This window comes from Anopheles nili, chromosome 2 (genome assembly GCF_943737925.1).
Source record: "Anopheles nili chromosome 2, idAnoNiliSN_F5_01, whole genome shotgun sequence".
In the NCBI taxonomy this organism is placed as follows: Eukaryota; Metazoa; Arthropoda; class Insecta; order Diptera; family Culicidae; genus Anopheles; species Anopheles nili.
Genome location: NC_071291.1, coordinates 70,534,470 through 70,556,543, shown reverse-complemented (window position 1 = coordinate 70,556,543; position 22,074 = coordinate 70,534,470). Strand labels below are relative to the sequence as shown.

Here is a 22,074-nt window from a genome sequence, read left to right as displayed (position 1 = left end):
CATCAGCATAACATTCCACCCCAAGCATGATGGGGGTTCGGATCGGAATGTGGAATTTAATCCGATGTTAGCCTCTGGTTAGGTGTGACAAGGACGACAAAAAAATGGGACACGCTATGGAAAACAATTTCACCCTTCTTTACATTATTTAATTTGCTCTGCTCAGCGAGGCGTTTCGGGAGGGGTTGATTAGCATCCCCGTGCTGTTGGGTGCAGTTGCAATTGGTGCAGTTTTAATTCCAGGGATTTATATCCACCTATTAACCAAATGCAAGCGATTTTTCACGGACCACTGCTAGCGCTAACGTCGCTAGCACTAGCGTTACTAGCACTAGCACCAGTAGCGCCGCTAGCACTAGCATCGCTAGCAATAGCGCTAGCGCTAGCGAGTACTTGTAAGTAGCCTCCACGTATCATGCTCGCCTAGTACTGAGCGGCCGATTTTTCGTTAAACGCGCGCACGGTGATTTTGACCCTCATCGAGATCGCGGCGTCATCTCGCGAACCGTTCAGCTCGATCATTTCGGAGTAAATGCGGTGAATGAAGTTGATTGCTTATCATTCCCACGTACTCTAGATTTAGTTTGTAGCAAAAACAGATACCAATAAATATATTTATAAATATTTTAACACGTACTTTTTTTTTGGTTCGGGTTGCCTGAAAGATCCTTAACCGGCAATCAGCGTATTGATGCCATTCTGCACCCAATCGGTGTACTGTGATACATCCGTGCACATGAAGGGTGCCGATCCGCACACCTGCTTCCCAAAGGACACCAACCCGAGCAGCCAGGTGTATCCCTGAACCTCCCCGACAATGGGACCACCGGAATCGCCCGGACAAGCGGTCGCACCCGCCTCACCGATGCAGAACGTGTTATCTGGTGGGAACGCCTCGCAAACCGTCACCTCTTGGAACTCACACATCACGAAGCGCAAACGGTCCGATAGCGTGTCATCTTGGTCCATCTTCCCAAATCCGATCACCTCCGTGGTGGCCGGACGTTCGTACCCAAACGGTAGTATAGAGATCGTCGCAACGGTAACACCATCCAGCACGAACGGCTCGTCGACACGTCCCACCGCGATATCGTACGGGTGCGTTTCGCCATCTGGAATGTAATTTTCGTGCACGAGCATCTGCGTGACATACCGGACCTGGCCCTGGTTCTCAGCGACACGCCACGACGTGCCAACCTGCGCCTGCAGCTGATACATCTGATACGCACAGTGGCCCGCCGTTAGGAAGCACATTGGCGTCAAAAGGACACCCCCACAGTGGTATATGTACTGCACTACCATGAACCGGTGCAACTGCACCATGTAAGGGTATCGACCATCCGGGGCGTCTCCACCATACGTCAGGTGGTTCTCGTCAATAACTGTGGGGAAGGAACCGAACACAAACACACAGGTTATCCTTGGAAGGACGAAAAACGTGTAAACCAGACCGTACATATGCATCGCACCGAGACGGCCCAAATTGCCAGCAGAAACACCACGAACGTTGGCAGCATTGTGTGAACGGTTCCACATCAGCTGAGGTCCCTTCCGGATGCAAAGAAGCTTTCCTTTTGTAGCATACTGCTCGAGCCACGCGATGCCAATTAGACGTTGGGCAAAATGTTTGCCAAACAGCGAATGCAAAACGTCATTTAAATTTCTCAACACCTCCATTAAACACCATTTAGCATGCATGGGCACCGTAGTTTCGTTATGCTTTTGCGTTATTACGTTTATTGACCGGAATATAGCCCCCGCACGGGACGGCGTATGCCACCCGCGCGACGCTTCATTCTAGCAAACCGCTTCCACGCCCTTGCCGGCCCTTTGCTGGGCTTTTATCTCGAGTTTCCGTTTTTATCTATTGGTATGTTAGCGAACTGCTGCTGTTAACAATGTATACGTATCTGCATGTGCTGCAATTGTGTCTGTGTTTTTTTATTATCATTATTATTCCTTTTTTCCCCAATCTCCTCCCCGTTACTAGCCTGTCTTGCGCTTTATTGTACGACACACACACACAAACATACACACTTACACCCACACGCGTTCCTGCGATGTCTCTCGTTTCCCTCTCTCTATCTCAAATGCATCATGTTTTTCGAATTTTTTTTGTATTACATATTGATGGTCTCCTTCGTACACTAACGAACGTAGGGAATTAGGCTGGTGATCGTCCTCCTTCGAGGATACGTCCTTTCCCGCTCTGCAGGTTTTACATGGGATGTATCAGATGTGCAAGGGGTGTGTTGAAAAGGTAGAGATGAAAGGGGGAAGAGAAACTCGAAATCCAAAAACGAAACTGACGCAAGGATGTGTACTAGGAGATACGCGACGGCTAGGTTTTATATGGCTAGGTCATAGTTATCATGGCTTTACCCGATCTATCGTACAGTATGACGCGCGGGTACAAAAACCACCCTCTGCCACGTGGTGGAGAAGAACGGATCGAGAACCCTTACATCTTTTTCGTTTCCCAGATCCACATCGAGCGCCGAGTAACAGCAACTTTTGGATCATTCATTCAGGACGAATGAAATCTGGCGCGTTTGCCCACGCGTGTTTATAAAAACCAAACTCCTGCTACAATGTGGCTCTCGTTCCCTTCAAAAAGCTCCCTTAGCAAGCTAAAACTCCTACACTTCACGCCTCTATTGCACCTTAAACGCTAGATCCTTATGTTGCAGTTCTCAGCATGATTTCGCTACTACGTACGCGGTTGGCGCGTGTGTGACACCCGCTATATGTATACATATATGCCTAATCCTACGCTACTACCACCTTCGCGCGCTCTCGCTACTATAGTTTGATTTGTTACACTGTATACAACGGACGCCTTTTCTCTCTCTCTCTCTCTCTCCACGACGGGTCCTTGACGATGGAACCATTGCCGAGAGTTCCACCATCGATCGCATACAGATCGCTCTCGATAACGAATGCTACGCCCAACAGCAACGCATTTAAAATTAAACCAAAAACAAAACGTAACTCCTGCCCGTTCGGCTTACATTTATCTAAATAACAAATAATTCGATTGAAACGACGCGCGTGTTTCCACGGTAGAGCAAAACCTAAAACAAACGGAAAGCAGCAGACGAAGAAGAAACCCATTTGGAGCCACCAGCGGAAGGACGAAGGTTCAAGGATGTCCGGCTCGGATCGCGGGGCTGCCATTGTCCACCGTAGAACCGCTTGTGTTGGTGGCGCTTGTGGTGTTGCTAATGGTGGCCATCCTTGCCGACTAGCTCTTGGAGATTGGAATGCCTTGCGGGAGGTTTTTGTACAGCTGCAACAGCTGCTCCGGCGGTAGGCTTTGGAAGTAGAGGCCCGGGTTGGCGTACAGCTGCAGGTAGATCGGATCAAACGGAGGCGGGAAGCTTGCTCCCGGGGGTAATCCGGATAGCATGGCTGCAGTGGCCGCGGCTGCTGATGAACCCGGCGATGGAACGACGGGGATGCGCGGAATTGACACCGGTGGAACCACGGGTGGTTGCAGCGCGAGGGGTGGCGTTCCGGGTAGCGGTGAACCACCACCCACCGGAGAGGGGGAAACCGAGGAGGACCCATGGCTCGGGGAAGTTTGAGGCTTCTGCGAGAACTGAGAGAACAGCTGGAGCTTCTGCTGCTGGTGCTGTTGCTCTTCGGACGCCTTCTGTTGCTGCTGCTGGAGGAACTTCTGCTGCTGCTGGAGCTGCACTTGCTGCAGCAGCTTGATCTGCTGGCTGAGCGGGTGATTAGCGGATGTGGGCGAGTCAGGCTGGGGTGGATGGTGTTGTGGTGAGAGCGAACTCGGTGGCATTACCGTCGTCGGTGGCGGCGGAACCATTCCGACCCCAAGCGGACCCGGTGGCATCGCAAACGGTGGCAGACCGGTGGCAGGGGAAGAGTTCGTTGGTGGCAGGACAACCGGTGGCACGGGCCCGTTACCACCCACCGGTCCACCTGGCGAAGCCCCGACATTTGGGCCGGAGTTAGCCGCTTGGGAGTTTGACCGCCTCCGCGGGGTCTTTTTAGGTGTGGGCGGAACCAGCGGTGATTGATCGGCAAGGGTGCCGAGGAGATGCGTCAGCCCGGGGATGGACGATTTCGAGATGCCTGACGAGGAAAGGATGCGCGCCATCAGTTCCGGGTTTGCCTTCTGCAGGTTGGCCAACGTTTCGAGCAGGTTGTTCGGTGAACCACCCGGTGGCATGAGTCCTAGCGGTCCAATGGCGGCGGAAGATGGCGGTGGCAATGGAGGCACGATCGTGCCATTCGTCGATCCGGACGAGGACGATGACGAGGAGGAAGGACCAATCGTCACCTTGGGACTGGGTTCCTTCATCGGCGTCACACCACCACCATCCCTTAATGGCACAATGTCGTACGCTTTCGACTTCTTGTGACCTCCTCCCATCACACCGGATGGGCTGGAGGATGCGGAGGACGACGAGGACGATGTGGAGGAAGCCGCGACTGCTACTGCCGCCGCCGCTGCTGCTGCCGCTGCCGCCACCTGGTGGCTGGGCACCGGAACCGGAATGTTCAACGGTGTCATCATCGGCGGGAGACCGGGCGGACCGGCGGAGTTAAGGAGCGGTGGTGGGGGAGGGACACCTGATCCCCCACCGGGATGGTGATTGTTCGTCGGTCCAGGAACGAGCGTAATCTGGAGGCTCGGTGCTGTCCGCGAGGAAGCAGATCCTGCCCCGCCACGGCCAGGATGTCGTGCGGAGAAATCCATACCCGCGGGGGATGACGCATGATGGGACGGTGGGGGTGGTAGCGAGCCCGGTGGATTCCCTCCAACCTTCGAGGAGAGATTCGCGACACCGTCCATCCCCAGCATCATGCCGACCGGTCGAGATCCGGTGAGATCGAGCAAATCCGGCACAGGCGCTGGCGCTCGTGACGGAACCAGCACCTTCGGATCGCCAAAGATCTTGCCCGTTCGGGTGTACATGCAGTGCGTCTGGAACTCGAGTGGGGTCGGAATGCACTTGCGCGGCGGTTCACTGCGCCTGTTCGCCGCTGATGTGTCAGATCGTGCCGGTGGAGTCGCATTCAATTCGGCCGTGATGTTGATACGCATCGGATTCGGTGGCGCTGGTGCGGATTTGTTGAGACTCGAGAAGATACTGGCCCCGTTCGAGATGGGGGTCACCTCGAGACCACCCTCACGCAGGATATCCAGCTTGCGCTTCTTCATCGGAGGCAACAGCGATGGAATCGGGCGCATCGATTGGCCAGCCTGTTTGCGACCGGCAGATGAAGGTGTTGAGGCCACGGCCATGTCACTTTCGTTGTCACTGTCCACGAGATCGATCACCTCCGTCGCTGGTGCCGGAGGTCCGAGGGATTTTGCCATCGAATGGTGATCCTGTTGCTCCATCCCAGTTCGACCTCCGGATAACGACCCCGGAGGTCCTCCACCATGGCCATGACCAAGGAACGCCCCAGCCATCATCATATTCGCTGGGATGGGTGTGATGGTCGTTAGACTTTGGCCACCAAAAAGGCTCGCCGATCCACTGAGCCCGCTTCCGAGCAGCGGAATGTTCTCCTTCTGACTAGCGCCCATATATCCGCTCCCGTCCATGAGCAACCCGCCGCCTGTGGCCTGCAGTCCACCCTTCCGATCGTTCTTCATGCGAACGTGCCGCAATGAGCTCGTCTTTGACGGCGTTGTCGGGATGCAGGCGCTGGATGTGATCGAAAGTGTGCCGCTTGTTGGGCACACGGACACTTCCTTGATCGTGAGATCCGGATCCGTGCCCTGTCGGTTCAGTGGGAACAGGCTGAGGGAAGAAGCGGCCCCCTCGGAAGGTGACCCGACAGTCGGATTCGCGGCCGACGCCGATTTGGGTGTTGTGGCCGCTGGTTCAATGTTCAGCTCCTGGCCCGATTTGTCCTGCTTGAAGCTATACTTGAACCGACCCGCCGATTCACTCGGACTGCCTGCTCCGGAACCACTCACAGCTCCATTCGAACCGTTCTTGTCGTTCGATTGCACCGTGATCTGCTGGATCTGAATCTGGTTCGTGATCTGAATCTGGTTTGTGATGTGCTGCGGGCTCTGCCCACTGAGCGGCCCGTGCTGATGGTGATGGTGATGATGATGATGGTGATGGTTACTGTTCGTTTGGCCTGCGTGATGATGATTCGAATTGTGCGGATGAATTGTCGTCTGATGCACCGTGATCGTCGTATGCGGTTGCTTGATCTGTATCTGTGACTTTTGATCCTTTTCGTCCAGGTTTGGCCGCACGATTACGGTCAGCGGGACGGACACTGGCGACATTCCAAGGTGAACGCCTCCGTTTGGACTCGAACCACCATTACTATCGTCCTTCAAGCCACACTTGCCACCACTACCACTGTACAGATCGTCCTTCTCCATCAGCTCGCGCTTGACGGAGTAATCCAACCCTGCACCACTGTTCTCCAGTCGACCAGCGTGCGATTTACCATCAGGATCACGCCTCTCTAGTTTAACATCACGCAACAGACGCAGCTTGTTCTCCAGCTCGTCGTCTCCTAACAACAGCAGGGTGGTTTCGCGTTTCAGCTCCGTATCCTGATCGGCAGCCAACTCGCTCAAGTGCTTCTCGAACGGGAGCACAATCTTTTCGTACTTCCGTCGACTTAGCACACTGCTATCGGCGCCTGTGCCCTGCAGCAGCTGGTTCCACATCTCCTTATCAGTCACCGCACCATATCCGCCGATCTTCTGCACCTTCACGTACACCGCGTACAAGCTCACTGTTGGGAAGGGATAAGAAACAGAGCATTAGTACCGCTACTGGCCACCAGGCGTACCGTTCTAGGCGTACCGTTCTTGAGAGAAGTCGCCTGACTGTCCGCATACTGGAGTGCCCGTGGATCGAGGAACTCCTGTAACCGCTGCAGGAATTCCCTCTCGGCTGTGTTCATCCTATCGTTCACCCGGAACAGATTGTCGTCCTCCTCCTCCTCGTCATCCTCGTAGTCCATCTCTTCCTCGTCCTCGTCCGCGTCATCTTCACGGTCGCGATCCTTCGAGGCGCCACGTGCCGAAGACGACCCACCATCCTCGCCGTCCTCGTCCGCTTCTTCGTCCTCATCCTCCGACTCGCCACCACCAGCGGTAGCCGCCAGTGACGAGTTCGATGAAGACGAGGACGATTTCTTGCTACCACGACCCGCTTTCCGGGACGCCTTCGATGCTTTCGACTTCTTGGATGACGCCTTGGACGATTTCGAGGTGGACTTGGTGCGGTTACGCTGTGATAGGTGATTTCCAGTGCCCGGTTTGACCGTTCCAGCAGATGCCGAAATGACGACGCTGATCGGTTCCTGCTTCGTTTGGGAGGATCCTCGCGAAGGTCGTGGATTGTACCGTGGGGTTGGGTGGAGATCGATCACTTTCTTGCCGGGAGACACCTAAAAGTAGAAATTAGAGACCGTTAGTACACGTCCACCAAATAGGGTCATCAAATACGCACCTTGCTGTAGGAGTAATCCGACACATCCGACTCGTTTGACTCGCTCTCATCCGAACAGCCCTCCTTCTTGGTGTACTGCGACGAATCAGAGAGTGTCTTCTTTCGCTTGCCACGTGGTCGACCCTTCAGCTTCGGTGCTAGGTGATTACACAGCAGCTCGTGAGTCTCCAGCTCGGGATAGTCGAACGTTTCCTTACAGAACATGATGCGCATGTTGGGGACGGCCGCCACGAACCCGCCAAGCGTTTCCACCAGCGTGTTACGCAGCCACTCGTCCTGGACACCCTCAAGGCGCTTCAGCAACGCCCGGTAGCGGCAATACCGCGAAAAGCTCAACACTGCCACCTTCGAAACGACGTTCTCACCTGGTGAGGAAAATATGAGACAAAATTAAACAATCGCTCGGTGTGGTTTACAGGGGGGGTTGGCTTTCTCGATGATGGCCACTGTTGGGGTATGTTTTCATCACTCCACTCGAGGGCCGAGGACAGATCTCACCACCACCATCGTCGTCATCATCATCATCAACGCAACAATTCGCACCGGCAGTAAAATAAACACTCCGCGTGCGTTCCCGCGGACCCCGCTTTTTGGAAGCCGGCGTGAAATTCGCTGATCGAGCATTAGATCAACAGCATAAGCACACGCACACCACATGCGCAAGACGGCTAGCCTCAACAGCCCTTCTGGGGTTTAAGAATATTCAACGCCACCATAGCAGTAGCTGGAGGACTTCGACCACGACCAGCCGACGGCGCGTGGAGACGCAATCTTTGGTAATTTCGGTATTTAATTGAGTGGAAATTGGTGAGTGATAAAGAAAAAAAACGCTCGTGAACACACACACAACGCGCGTGTCAAGCGTTTCTGTGGTGAAAAGAAGCGCCGTTTTGGGGCTTGCTGTAAATAGTCCAATCGACTCCCCAAGGTACTAACGACCCATTCAAGCAACTCCCCACAAACCTTCATCTCTTCGCACCACGAATACAGCGTGTTTTGCGGAACATAACGACTACGATACACACACACACACACATACACGAACACGCAGTTCGCGATCCGGAATTCGAGCACATTGGCGTTGGCGTTTTTTGGAGCACAACCCCACAATCATCGCGATTCTGGACGCTCTCTACGCGAACATCGCGCGCAACCGTCAGTTTCAGTGCGCAAGTAGACACGGCAGCAGAGGATCACCACCGGCGCGAGTGTGTCGATCTCACAGTGTGTGCCGGAGTATGGCTTCCTCGTGGGTGCTTCTGTTCCTGGTGGGGCTTGCGCTACTCGCGGAAAAGCTGCAGGACGATCAAGCGAGTGCCACCGCCAACATCATCTACAGCGGATTTAAGCTGCCATTGCCACGCCACCGGTTGTTCTATAAGTCGGTCGGTGAGCGCAAGATCGGCCCCAACCTGTACGAGGTGTCCACCATCATCCAGGAGGACATTCTGCTGCGGAAGCGATGCGAGTGCATGATGCGCCATCGGTGCCGTGTCCCACGCAACATCTTCTACCTTTCGAAGTGAGTTGAAACTCCACGATTCGTGTGCTGAGAGTCGTTCTGTTTCTCGCGGGTTGCGGTTTTGCGTCGACTTTCCCCCGCACGTTTATCCATGGGTGAAACGCTTCCACAAAAGCGACAAATGAAATCATCCGTACGCGCAACACGCCCATATTTATAGCCGCAAAATCGACGCTCGTGTCGACGCAACAACCAACAAACGCGAAACAGACGCCAACTCCGGCATGCCGGCATTCCCGCCGAGATACAACTGTACCCTCGCCGTCGGCGTGTATTTCTGCGCTATCTCCGGCGCACGATCGTTTAAATTTGTGATTTGTGTAACACTTCCTCTCTTTTCCGCTTCGCTGTGCTTTTTATCTCCCGCCTATTTTTATGTACCCAGCCGAGATTGCCATCACCGCGAGAAGGTGTGCTGCGAGCTGCTGGAGAACATGTATGACCCGGCCAACAACGGCACGGCCACCGAGCGAAGTTTCGTGAACGACAACGAGATCTAGGCTCGATCTACGACACATGATCCTACACCCCCACGAGTGCGCTACCGCCTGCAACTAACCCGAATTCTTCTCCTTGTCCACGTCGCCAAAGTCGAGCGACGAGTTTTTGCTGAGATGCCGCGTCATCCCGAGGCAGTCCTTGGCGCTGTGGTCGTCGAACAGAGTCAGCAGGCCCCAGGTCCACTCCTGTTCGGTGTCGATCCAGTTTAGGAGGTCTTCCGCGCGGAGTATCACCTTGTCCGAGATCGCCAGCACCTCGTCCTGGGTGGGTGAGAAAGAGAGAAACAAACAAACCTTTTATAACAATCTTGAAACTCGCGAAAGGATACATTTGCATTTATTACACCTGACTAACATCTCTTTTTACATGTATTTCGAACGGTCTTTGAAGGCCGAAGATTTGTAGTTAGTGCTTAAAAATTCTCACTTAAAACCTAATAAAGTAAATGCAATAATATTATAAAACCTAAAATAGCTAATGTTTTGCACTACATTGTATACTTCAATTCATAGCATCATGATAGAGAGAGCAATAGAAAGAGAGAGAGAGGGTGAAAGAAAGAGAACGCACTATGTCGAATCATTCCATCTCATTCTCGATGCCGAATGCTTGTGAAGCGTTTTTGAACGTTGCTATGCTCAAGCGTTTTTCTCATGCTAACTCGTAGCGCCATCTAGTGGCTAGGGATGGAGAACTCTCTCGTGACGAGAAACGCTTATAATACAGCGTGATTCAAGCTATTTTTCACTGTTTGCATTTCGGAAACTGCAAAGCGGAGTAACAACTGAAAAGCAAAGTTGCTATTATACACAAATTAACATTTTTAACAACTCATTTTATCGCTCCGAATTACCATAAACAAATCGTTTCCCGTAGGCGCGCCTTCGTTCAGAATATCAATCAAACGGCAAGGCAACGTAGTCGTAGCTGCAAACGATGCAGAAAGAGAGCTTTTTCTAGAGGCGAAGAGCGATAAAGAACCGCGCGGAATGAAATTATACGATACCCCCACCGAGAGAAAGAAGCAATTAAACAAACAATAAAGCTGATCGCCCCCCAAAAAAAAAAACTAACGCAAGAACGAAAAGAAAACACGATCGGAGCAGCAGCTTTGATCGAAGCGCAATCCTACCCCAAGCAACACCACACACACACGCGCGCTCGAGGGCCGTTCTGTGAGAGGGATAAATAAAAATAAATTCAACTAATTATAGACATTAGTGCACAAAGAACACTGAATGCTACCGCCATTTTTTTTTTTTTCTCGCTGACCTACCCAAAAAAGCCAACCCCGTTTGCGGAATCAATCCAAATCGCTAATATCGCTTCTAGATGGCAACATATCGTGGTGCTCTTTAGCTGAGAGAAGCGTACGCACCCCTAAAGAGACGAAGAGGGTGTGAAACAGTGAGAAAGAAATAGGGAAAGAGAGGGAGAGAGAGAGAGCGTCCAATGGCAAAAAAATGTGTTACGAAATAAACGTGCACAAGGTTGAGTGGAAAAAAAGGGCAAACAGCTTCTTATCAGCATTATCGAAGCATGTGCTGATCATTGTTTCACATACATGCAGCTCCATAATCTCCTTTCCTTTGTTGCTTTGTGACTAGAAAGTCTCTATTATATATTTCGCATCATAAAGCCGCGCTTAACTGTGTAGCCAGTTCCTTAACGGCGATAAAACACGCTGATTTAAACTGTTACATTATCGGTTGCGATGGCTCTTTAAATCTAAATTCCATTTTCCCGATGGATATGTCAGCAAACAGGCGATTGAATCAAACTGTGAAAATCCGCATCAATTAGCATACGGCCTCTCTCTTGGATCGGTATTGGGCCAGGCAACGGGTTCACTGACTCCCCACGCAACCACCGCCCGCACCCACGTGGTGCCAAAAAGTTAAGCAAACAACACCACAATCGACCCCATCGAAGCAGTGGATTTTGACATACTTTTCTTCTACCCTCGAGAACGCCCGCCCATTTCCTTTTTCCACGCACACTCGGAACCGGGTGGGAAAAGCAGGAAGGAAGGATCGTAAAAGGGTGCAAGAATACTAATGCCGAGAACGTCGTGTGGGCCTCTCCGCTTTTAGCCGTGAATGGGATGACGAACGAACGGGCACGACGAGCGAGGGATGGCGAATTTTACAAAGTGCCATAATATTGTCCGAAGAAAATTCCCAATCTTCCCGAAACCGGGTTAGCCGTGGGAAGGAACCGGACTAGACAAGACTCATCGAATCGAACTAATGAAACGATGAAATGGCTTAGAAACGTAGCTTGAATGCCAATCAATTGGATTTTGCAACGGTAAAACAAAAGGTTCGCTATAAAGATGGTAGATGTGAGAACAACCCACAGTTTTAGGTAAAAATATGAAGATTTTTTATGAAAAATATATTGTTTAACTCGGAGACTCGAATAAAAAATATATTATTCGACAAAACTCGGAGCAAGAAATCTATGAAGAATGTAACTAAGAATAGAATAGTAACTAAGCAACTTTAGATTCGTAACTAAATAAGCTGTAAAAGAAGTCACAAATGAAAAATAGATAAGATCAAATAAATGAACTGTTTCATATCGACCAGCAATAGATATCAATTTAGCAGAAAAAATGAGTATCATCTCTGCTGTAATGATTTTCCTTTACCAGATATTTTATCAACAATATATTTACAAACGATAATAAATCGATGATATATTCCATTCTATACGAATAGCGCAAACACCAGGGAGGGAAGGTTCTTTGCTATTTTTGGAGCAATTCAAACATACCTGCTCGGATTGAATCGATGTAAAATCACATTTCGCGGTGATATTTATTTCTTTGCAATCGTTTCACGAAAGTTAATAATTCCACTCTAGCGTACCAAAGAGCCTGGCGTAAAGGAGAAGGAGAAGCATCCCTTACCGCCGCAAACAACAAAAAAGAAATAACACACAACCATAAACCAACCGAAAAAGCCATAAACTCCTCCACCGATCCTTAATCTGTTACTTCGGTGCAAAGGGGGGGGGAGCGCACATCTTCGGTTTGTGCAACTGTGAGGAGGGAGGTTTAGGGTGGTTCGGAAACAACTACCACCACAGCGTCTCGATTTCACGAACTATTCACCTTCAGCTTCTTCAAAAACCCTCCACCCTGACGAACCCTTCTCAATCCACCCTCCTCGAAAAGGGAAGGCCCCATTTCTTCACGCACCGTGCAAAGCTTAGCTTTTATTTTCTCTCTCTCTCTCTCTCTCTCTGTTCGCTGCCCCGGACGAATGTTTTGCAGTGCGCATTCATTTCAGCGAAAAACCCCCAACTCACCCACCCCCAGGATTCTCGATGGAAAAATAGACAACGACATTGCAAAAGGACCGTTTGGGGGTGGTGCGGGCGCGCTCATGAGGGTTGTGAACTGGAGCAACGACGAGTCTGCCCAGGTCTGGCCGGTCTCTCACCCTCGCCACCGTCCCGCGAACCCCAAGCGGACAAGTACTACGACTAGCCCTAGGAAAATGGTTAAAGGTTGCGGGAAAAACCAGCTAGAACCGACGCAGAACTCAGTGTGTTAGAGCGGAATGAGAGAGAGAGAGAGAGAGAGAGAGAGAGAGAGAGAGAGAGACAGAAAGTTTAGGGTGAATAAAAAAATGCTAGCAAAGATACTGAAAATAGAACGAACTGGTCGGGTGACTCGAGGGGGAGGGAAGAAAAACCCGAAGGGCAGCAATGGGGAGCTGGGGTTCGGTTGATCGTTTCCCAGCGTTTGCGGACAAATACGTTTTCCAAAACGGCAAGCTAGACGCATTCCCTCCCGCAAACATTCAGTTTCTGTTCGTTCTGCAAAACCGCCAAGGGCGGGGATGAGGGAAAACGAAAGGGAGAGACAAGATAGGCGCGACGCATTCGTAGGAAAATTCGATCGATATTTAAGCGTGAGTGGAAACAAAAAAAAATGATGAGAAGGCGGAACATGTGGAAGACGGCACACATATCTAGTGCACATTGTTGATCATCGGAGGGCAGAATTATAGGGTTGTAATTTAAAAAGCCCTTCCTTATGGTGGAAATAAATTAATGGATATAATTTACGTAGATCTTTGACTGGGAATGGAATATTTGCTCAACAACAGCACGATGAGCAGCAAGCTAATGAACACCTAGCCGCTTATCAGTAATAGCAACAGATAGGGCAGTGACTAATGCCTCTAAGTGCAAAATTAACTTCATAATTTAATTTAACGCACGAAAATGTAATCACCAAAAGCATATCAGTCGTGCTGTGCCAAAAACAAAAAGATAGCAAAATTATTGCTTCCTACTTGCGATAAGATAGGTTCGAAGAAGAAAGGCAACACACACACAAAAAAAAAAAGAACACATCATACCGCTCCTTATCGAGAACACGGTGGAGTGATAACGGAATTAGATATGCGTCTCTGATGCGGTCGGTTCGGTGCATTCGGGGTGAAAAAAGGTCAGATTTCCCGGAACGTGTAATGAGCTCGTCTTTATGCTGCAACGGACGTACGACGCCGCCGCCTTATCAGCGCCGACATGCGAGATAAAAGAGAAAATGTAAATCAACTCCATCGTGCGCTGTTCGGTGTGGCGTCCTGCGGCGAGAAAGGACGGCGATCTCCGGGTGGTGGTTGTGCATTCGCAAACCGGTTATCGACCTGACCGAGAGCATTCCGAGGACGGACACATCTGTCATAGGAGGTTTAAGAAACGAGCGAAAGAAAGCGAGGAAAGAAAATCCTCCTCTCCCCGTGCTCGGCAAATGCCAAGGAGTAAGGAGTTTTCCACGATGTAAAATGACGAAACGGAGACGCAAATGTGCGCAAGATAAAAGAAACACAAACAACATCCTGCCCTTTTGTTTCGCTTGCAAAACTATTCCCCTCTTGTCTGTCTGCGACTGGGCACGTTAAAGTGCGAGTGGAAATGTTAGCTGAAAGCAGCGGCAAGAGACACACACACACAAAAAACAATAACCCCAACAGATATGACACAGGACAGTCTGTGTTGCTCTCCGGTAAAAAAAGGGCGACCAGAAGGCATTAAGCAGATCAGCTCCTTCGACATCACCACACGCAGGTCCTTTAGTCACCCGGGTGCAGCCACGAGAAAGCCGATAGGGGTGGGAAAAATTGCACAACACAACGGGAAAGAACGAGACGGAAAGCGCGATGCATGATGCGCGCGAACGAGCTGCATCCGCGTATCAGTTGCAAACCGGGCAGCAACGTTTTATTTTTACACCGATTCGGCTCGTTGCACTGTTTCCCTTTCTCTCGTTGTCTCTTTCTCTCTCTCTCGCTGTCTCTCTCTCTCACTTGCACCGTTTGATTGCACCCCGTTTTTCAGTACGCATTACTGGGCGAAGAAAGCGACATGGCACAGCAGTAACAGCAGCAAAAACAAAAAAACACTAAATAAACACGCACTCACGTACACGCTCGCAACCCAGCAGGAGGTGGAAATAGTGCGCAAGCCAGCCACACAAAGGGAAGCGCGCGCGTGCATAAAAATCCCACGCGCATAAGTCAATCGTGAAATGTAAACACCGAGCATCGCGAGCCAAATGGAGGAATGAAGGCAATGAGTGCAATCATATTTTCGAGGCCCCTTTCTGCTTCGGGAGGACACGGTAGAGAGGTCACAGAGAATGCACCGCGAGCGGAGCGATACTGATCGGAATGGGAGGGTACTGTACATCAAACGTCCGCGCACACTCACATCTGGTGATCGCTATTTATACAGTGTGGAAATTCTTTACGCGATTCGCGAGCATTCGCAGCGTGTTATTGAGGTTCGCATTCTCATATTGCCGTTTGAATACATGGGACATGAAACGAGCATCAAAGGATGAGTAAGAAATAACATCCGTTTTGCTGATACCACAAATAAGAGGTTACGACCGACGCGAAGAAATCGGAACAATTAAAAATGACACATGATGTCGATGTTGTGTGCAGCATCGACAGCCGGTGGTTGTCATCGGAAATGTCAAACATCAATCAGCGTTGTGCCTGGCTCGTGTGTGCGATGATGATGTCGGGGATTCGACTTTCCGTGCTGAGATCGTAGTAGGCGTTTGCCGAAAATGGCGAAAAATGAAGGCGTCATTGAGCGCTATGCGAAGGGTTGAACGGACACAATTTGGGGCGAAACCTGTTCGTGGTGGAAAATGTCAAAATAATCACCTGTCAAGGTGGGTGGGGTTTTTCATGGTTTGATGGCCCCTCACAGTTTCGTTATCACGGTTGTGTACCAATTAGAGAGAGACAAATAATTCATAATGGCCTTAAAACTGGCATCGTTTTGATGAAAAATGGTCATTTTCCATCAATTTTAGCGCTTTTAATCAATTAATTAGCATCGAACCAACACCGGCGTGAAAAGCGCACACACCCTTTCTCGCGCTATCCGGAGGTGAATCGGAAAACAGAATCACACCGGCAGCGTCTCGGATTGCAGCAGCAGCAGCAGCAGCATCGCTGAGCCAAGGCCCCCTCAGTAAAAAGAAAACCCGTTTCGGTGGAAAGCGAAAAGAGCACGCGAGAGAGAGAGAGAGCGAAGCTACCGCGATCCCGTTTGCCACGGGAAAGAAAAGAAAGGCATCGAAGCTGTGCAGGTTGAGCGACAGAGGAGAACGGTTGTGCGGATGGGTGATGGGGTGTTTTTCTTTTCATTTTCTGGCTTCTGACTGCGGGAAAAACGTGGGGCGCGCTTCTTGACTCGGATTTCAGCGCGCATTCACGATGACCCGTAACAAGTGAAACCGTACAACTGGGCTGAGAGAGGCGAGTGATGCGGGATATGGTGCGAGGTCATGAAATCGGTATAACACACTCGTAACGGAATGTAACCTAATCACATCTGCACCCGCGATGTAACACTTTGGAGCTGGGGATGCGCTCTAAACGGGTTCTGATTTGGATCACTATAAATAGCCTAAATATACACGAAATTCATTCCTCGTGTGGTGTTGCGCTCACCCCAAGCCCGGACCTTGCATTCTTTCTGACCTACATTGTTTTACGAAGGGAGTTGAAAATGAAATACAGTTCCTTGCCGCCCAACGACGATATCGACACATTCGCGCCAGTACGCCGATGTAAATGGGTTTGATTGAGCGTTGGCTCGATACGCAGGGAAAGCCTTGACCCATTCAATAAACATGTCGCACAGAGCTTTCCCAACAAACCCCACTGGAAACCCACCCGGCTGGACGGCCGCAATATGGCTGCTAAACGAAAGCAAATATCGCAAAGCAGAGAGAGAGAACACACATAAAAAAACGTATATTACAAGGAAACCATCTCTCTGTAACCCACTCCCGTGGTTTTGCACGTGTGTTCTCATTTTTCTGTGTTGTTTGATCGAATTGATTCCATTTGTGTCGCGTTATGTCTCCTCCATCATCCCCATAATGGTTCCTTTTTTTTCTAGGCGTCTAGGCGTTGTGACGCGTTCTGCACATTTCGCATTACATGTTCCATTTTTCTTCGGCCATGTTTCTATTCCATATCTGACCACCCAGCAACCGACCACACGTTGGACGCATTTCCGTCTAAAGCAGTAGCTTTTCACATCTATTCCTCGTGCAAACCCCACCGCAGTGAGTGTAGTTTTTATTTGCCATTTTACTGACGCGTTTCGGCTTCTTTCAGCGCGTCCGTTCGCGTTCCTTTTGTAGGACGTTTCATAAACATGTTGTTTGAATGGCGCATTAGCTAACGCGCCAGTTCGAGTGCCTGTTTTATGTCGCCTCATAGGCAAAATGTAACAAAATCCAGTAAGGAGCTGTTTGCGTCCGGTAAAATTATATTTCAACATTAACGCGTTATTCTACGGTTTTTTTTCTTGTTACTCCTTGTTCCGGTTTCGTCTCCCGCCACTCGTTGCGAGGAAATGAAAAGCCGTTTGAGAGGCGGAAAAATTGAGTCCAATATCAAACCCCGGCCACGGTCCACGATCATCTTCCGCTTGGCAGTTCACGCACGTACGATATTAAAACTGTTCCATGAGCAGAGGACCGACAAGTTAGCATCCGACATGGGGCGGGAAATAAAAAGAAGAGGAAAAGAAAATCGCAAATCGCTCTACACACCATCGGGTCCGGGATCCGCGTACTGTTTCTGCCCGGATTCGCCCTCTTTTCCAGAACACACGGAGCAACAACTATTTGCGTTGCACTTTCTGACTCACTATTGTCCTCTTGGGACGCATGAGTCACTTTTCATTTCTTTTTATTTTATTTTTTTTTTCAAAGCCGCATTTAGATAACACGATGATATGAATTGCATTAATAAAACGTGACAATATGAGCACTGAAAGCATCCTCAATCGCCCCCAAATTATCTCAAAACTAAACGTTGTAAATCGCTCAGCACCACAATGGGACTGAATTATTTATGTTTTGTTCTGCCATTCGGTCGATTATCCGGAGAATTGAAAGTAATATTGACAAATTCCGCTTTCCTCGTACCGCGCACCCGGCCATCTTAATGGCCATCGGGTTTTTTGATGGAAACCAGATTCCTGTGCCGCGGCTACAGCCAACTCTGGTAGGGAAAAATCAAAACAACACAACATTTCGCTGTCGCAGCACAGCTCTCATTCTCGTGTCTTCGTGAATCGACGCGGAATGCAACGTGGATGGGCTAAGCGTAATGGGGCGAGAGCGAGAACGCACGACGCGAACACACGATGAGGAAGGAACGCAATAAATTAGTTTTCTTGACCTCCGGTCCTCCCCCCCCCCCCCACGCACTCTGCCCGCCCTGTCCATGACCCTGTTTCCGTGGTTCGGTCGAGGACGATTTCGGAAACGCGTACAAAAAAAGGCCTCCTCCGCGCGCGCAATGCAACAACGCGGCCGGCCTCGGTTTGTCGTGTTTTTTGAGTGTTTTTTGGTTTCTCTCCTTCCTTCTCTTTATCACTCTTTGTCTCTCTTTCAAATGCTGGCCTTCTGGCCTTCAGCATAAATAAAAAAAAATATCTGTAAGCCATAGAGCGAACGAGTGCGATGATCGAACGTGGCGTGGCATTGCATTTGAGTTCGCCTTTAGGTCGACCCTTTTTGGCCACCTTGTCTCACACACTGGTGTATGGGCTGTTTTTTTTGTGGGTTTTGCTTGCCACCTCCTATTCCCTAGCCGCATGTTTAGCACCATGACCCCTTGGCTAGCCTCTCTCGTTCTCTACCAGCGCCACCGTCATCCGTAGACGTAAAACCATTTCCGACTTCGAAACGTGTGCGCGTTTTTTTGGGCAAAGTTTTTTTCTTTTTTATTTTTCCATTTTTTTTTCACGTGCTTTAAGCCAAGCACGCTGAAAGGATGCCAGCAAGTGATTAGGAGCGCGCTTCAGTGGGGCGAGAAGGATGAGGAGGCGAATACAAAAAATTACGAAAACAAAAAAGGAAAAGATAAAAAAACACATCCCCAAAACTGAAAGCCCGCCAGCGCGCGAGCCCGCCCGCCAGGAGAGCCCGGTATTTTATTTCTAGTCTTGCGAGTCAGCGAAACTTCACGCTTATCGCTTCCTTTTTGCGGGGCTCACATTGCTAAGACAACCGTTAAATGCCGGGAAGACGACAGATAGCGAAGGCGACGGCGAAACCTCGGATGAAAATGTTCAAACAGGCATCGGCGAAAATACCAGCCCGGATGGGAGAGACGAGCCGGAGCAACAAATACGGCTTTATCTCGCCTTTCTGCACAGTGAAATTTCATTTTTATGATGCACTTCCGCACGAATCACTTCCGTTAAAGCGAGCGCGTTGATAGCTAGCGAAAGCGAACCTAAATCACCTCTATTCACATTACCCTTAATAGTTTTATGCACATGGTACTTTTAAAAGTGAGAATTTAAATTAAAAAAGGGACACTCTGAATATGTTAAAGATGTCTCAATCATCAGCAGCAAATGTTTAATATCCCTGTACCACAATTAAATCTCTTGATCAATAAAACATGGGAGTTTATTTCGTATTTCCTTATTATCTTTACAACAATATTAATTAAATGAATCGAATGAATACAAATAACGATAAATATATAACCAAACGACTACAAATTCAAATAAGCAAATTACGAATGCAACAAAGTAGAACTGCTGCAAGACTACATACCGGTGAAGGACAAGACCTTCGTTGGATATTTAAATAATTTACATTCATATTCTTCCCCATCAGCATGACCGCACTTGATACCGTCATCACTGGCTCCAAATAAGGCAGCCCACGCGAGAACATGAACCCGAAATCAGGTTTTATTTAAAACCACCCTCTTCGCACCCTCACGATCGTTCGATCGCGAAAGTGATGGAACCACGATCGCAACCTCATTAATCGCACCAGGTGAGAAATTGCTGCGGACCGTTTCATCCCCCCGAGGCGCACGCCTGAACAGGATGCTTTCGCCTAATGCGAAGAGAAGTTGCACGGAACAGCGCTGATCTTATCGATTTCATCAATGCGCGTGTGTTGAAGAGAAATGTTGCTGATGATGGTAATAGCGGTGATGATGATGATGATGATCTGCATCCTGCTACGCTCTCACTTTCACTCGCCATGGCTCTACCGTTCTCACTCGAGCGGACAAGGACGACGAGAACGCGATGGCTCAGCAAAAGAGGGTGGGTGTCAGTGTTCCTCAACCGTACATGAATTCCATTTGCTTGGCAAGTTTACCTCAATCTATGTTTTTCTTATGCAACAGAACAAGCATTACAATTTCACCCCCGAAAACGGGCATCCCCTGGCAGAAAATTATCATCCCCATCACCCCCATCGGTTCAGCTCCACTGATCTACGCCCCATCACGTGAGGACGCACCGGTTACCTTTGTTTCCACCGTTTCCTTTTCCGAGCGCGCAGGTTAATTGCATTTTGCGTACGGTAATTTTTCCCGATATGAGAGGCCTTGTTTTTTTTCGCTCTCAGCCCCGGAATAGGAAAAATGGGCAGCTCACAACCTTCGAGCAAGGGTGGTGTGAAGCGGGAAGGATGGGGAGCGGTGGAGGGACAAGTAAAAACAAGGTGAAACATTTGCTGAAACCGGCCTCGAACGTGAATGCACACGACAAACCACCACCAACGCGTGCAAGCAAACCGTTGCTCTCGTATCATGCCATTCATAAAACATGGTGCGGAACCATGTGGCAGGTGGCAAGAGGGTGGCATGAAAGGGAAGCCCCGGGAGACGGTGGAAAGCCTGGGTGGCAAAAGGGGGAGTCATCCTCAACACACACACGCGCGCGCGAGCGCACGATAAAAAGGGCAGGCAGCATACGTTGTTTCATTATTTACCGCGTGTGCTTTTCACAAATCGTATCAGCGCGCATAAAGGTTGGCTATTTTGGCGTTCGCTTTCCCGCGTGTACGACAAAGCAGGCACGTGTGTGTACGCTCTGTCTCGCTCGCTCGCATGGCGAGCGGGGAATCACTCTCACCTTCGATGCACTCACTGCAACGGTGAGAGTGAGAGGATGAGTAGCCGCTTCTCACTCACTGCATTGGCTTGCATTGTGAGACGTGCATTGATGTTATATCGTGCCTTTGATCGAGCTGTTCGAGTGCGTGACGTAGAATAAATAAAAAACCAAGCAATAATAATAATAATAGATGCCCCTTCATAATTCGGTCAAATTTAAAGTCCTTCAAAGACGGCTCAAGGGCTTATGTAGTGAGGGACGGACCAAGCAAAAAATGATCGAGCCAAACCACCAAACTCCTCGGCTAGCCACAATAACAGCTCCTCACACACATTCACACACACACGCAACCCCCATTTCCCACTTCATCAAAGCCTTCATCAAGCTATGCATCGGTTTGAAAAAAAAAACAAAACATGAAATAAAACTACATACGATCTCCATTCATCTGCCCACGGACGGACTCACGATATTGCTTACAAATAAAGCACAACCGCAAGAGGCGAGAGGAGAGCGGAGCGACACGTGCGTTCTCTCTCTCTCTCTTTCACCCCCACCCAAACCACCCCTTTTCACGCTCATGCATCTCTTTTTCTCATTTATCTCGGAGGAGGCTCTCTCGCTCTCTCCGGCTAGTGCAGTAATCATATACCTCCTCGCGAACGCGACCAGCAGGTTTTATTTCTTTTTTCCTACCCCTTTTTCGCCACCCCCAGCGCCCACCCGGCATTTGGGGAGGATGAGGGCAGCATAATGTGCGCCGGCATACGGCGAATATGTCTGTGTGCTTGATTCGTTGTTTTTGGCCGTCCACTGCGCGCAGTTAAGCAATAGCGAGAAACAAGAACGGCTGCCCATTTGCAGTAAATAGAGAATAAGGGAGGCCGAAGAGACCCGACGAGGGGTTGCACACACAAAAAAAAACCCCAATCATTCTCAGGTGGCCTTTTCGCGATCGTTTATTGAACGGCAACAACCCAACAGAGAAAAAAGCAGCACACATTGGAGGATCGTAACGTTAAAAAATAAATTATCCAATATCGGCAGATTCAACAATGGCGAAGGCGTGTGTTAAACGGATTTAAATTGTTTTCCAACCCGCAATTAGATTTCGTTAGGGTGGTGTGGAATAAAAAACACACCCTGTAC

At 49.7% G+C, this 22,074-nt stretch overlaps 3 protein-coding genes across 3 annotated transcripts in view; 1 reads left to right on the top strand and 2 right to left on the bottom strand.

Annotated features, from left to right (window-relative positions):
• Window positions 1-669: 669 nt before the first annotated feature.
• On the bottom strand, window positions 670-1,517 carry LOC128729758 (kallikrein-6-like). Its single transcript, XM_053823087.1, has 2 exons — window positions 1,457-1,517; window positions 670-1,382 (listed from the first exon to the last, which is right to left on the bottom strand). The coding sequence occupies exons 1-2, from the start codon at window positions 1,515-1,517 to the stop codon at window positions 670-672; spliced, it is 774 nt and encodes a 257-aa protein (XP_053679062.1).
• A 1,727-nt stretch (window positions 1,518-3,244) lies between these two features.
• The window catches only part of LOC128729742 (uncharacterized), a 33,822-nt gene continuing 14,992 nt past the window's right edge, over window positions 3,245-22,074 (bottom strand). The window contains exons 4-7 of the mRNA XM_053823086.1: window positions 9,548-9,749; window positions 7,467-7,831; window positions 6,816-7,404; window positions 3,245-6,744 (exon numbers count right to left, since the gene is read on the bottom strand). Of these exons, the coding sequence (XP_053679061.1) occupies window positions 3,245-6,744; window positions 6,816-7,404; window positions 7,467-7,831; window positions 9,548-9,749 (4,656 nt within the window). The remainder of the gene's footprint in view (window positions 6,745-6,815; window positions 7,405-7,466; window positions 7,832-9,547; window positions 9,750-22,074) is intronic.
• LOC128730456 (uncharacterized) lies at window positions 8,659-9,932 on the top strand. The gene is made up of 2 exons (XM_053823502.1): window positions 8,659-8,988; window positions 9,374-9,932. The coding sequence occupies exons 1-2, from the start codon at window positions 8,705-8,707 to the stop codon at window positions 9,486-9,488; spliced, it is 399 nt and encodes a 132-aa protein (XP_053679477.1). The 5' UTR covers window positions 8,659-8,704; the 3' UTR covers window positions 9,489-9,932.

Coding starts and splice junctions, on each gene's coding strand:
- LOC128729758 (XM_053823087.1), bottom strand. CDS start 1,517: ATGCTGCCAACGTTCGTGGTGTTTCTGCTGGCAATTTGGGCCGTCTCG. Junction 1,383..1,456: donor CGTCTCGGTGCGATGCATAT/GTACGGTCTGGT, acceptor CCTTCCCCACAG/TTATTGACGAGAACCACCTG.
- LOC128730456 (XM_053823502.1), top strand. CDS start 8,705: ATGGCTTCCTCGTGGGTGCTTCTGTTCCTGGTGGGGCTTGCGCTACTC. Junction 8,989..9,373: donor AACATCTTCTACCTTTCGAA/GTGAGTTGAAAC, acceptor TTATGTACCCAG/CCGAGATTGCCATCACCGCG.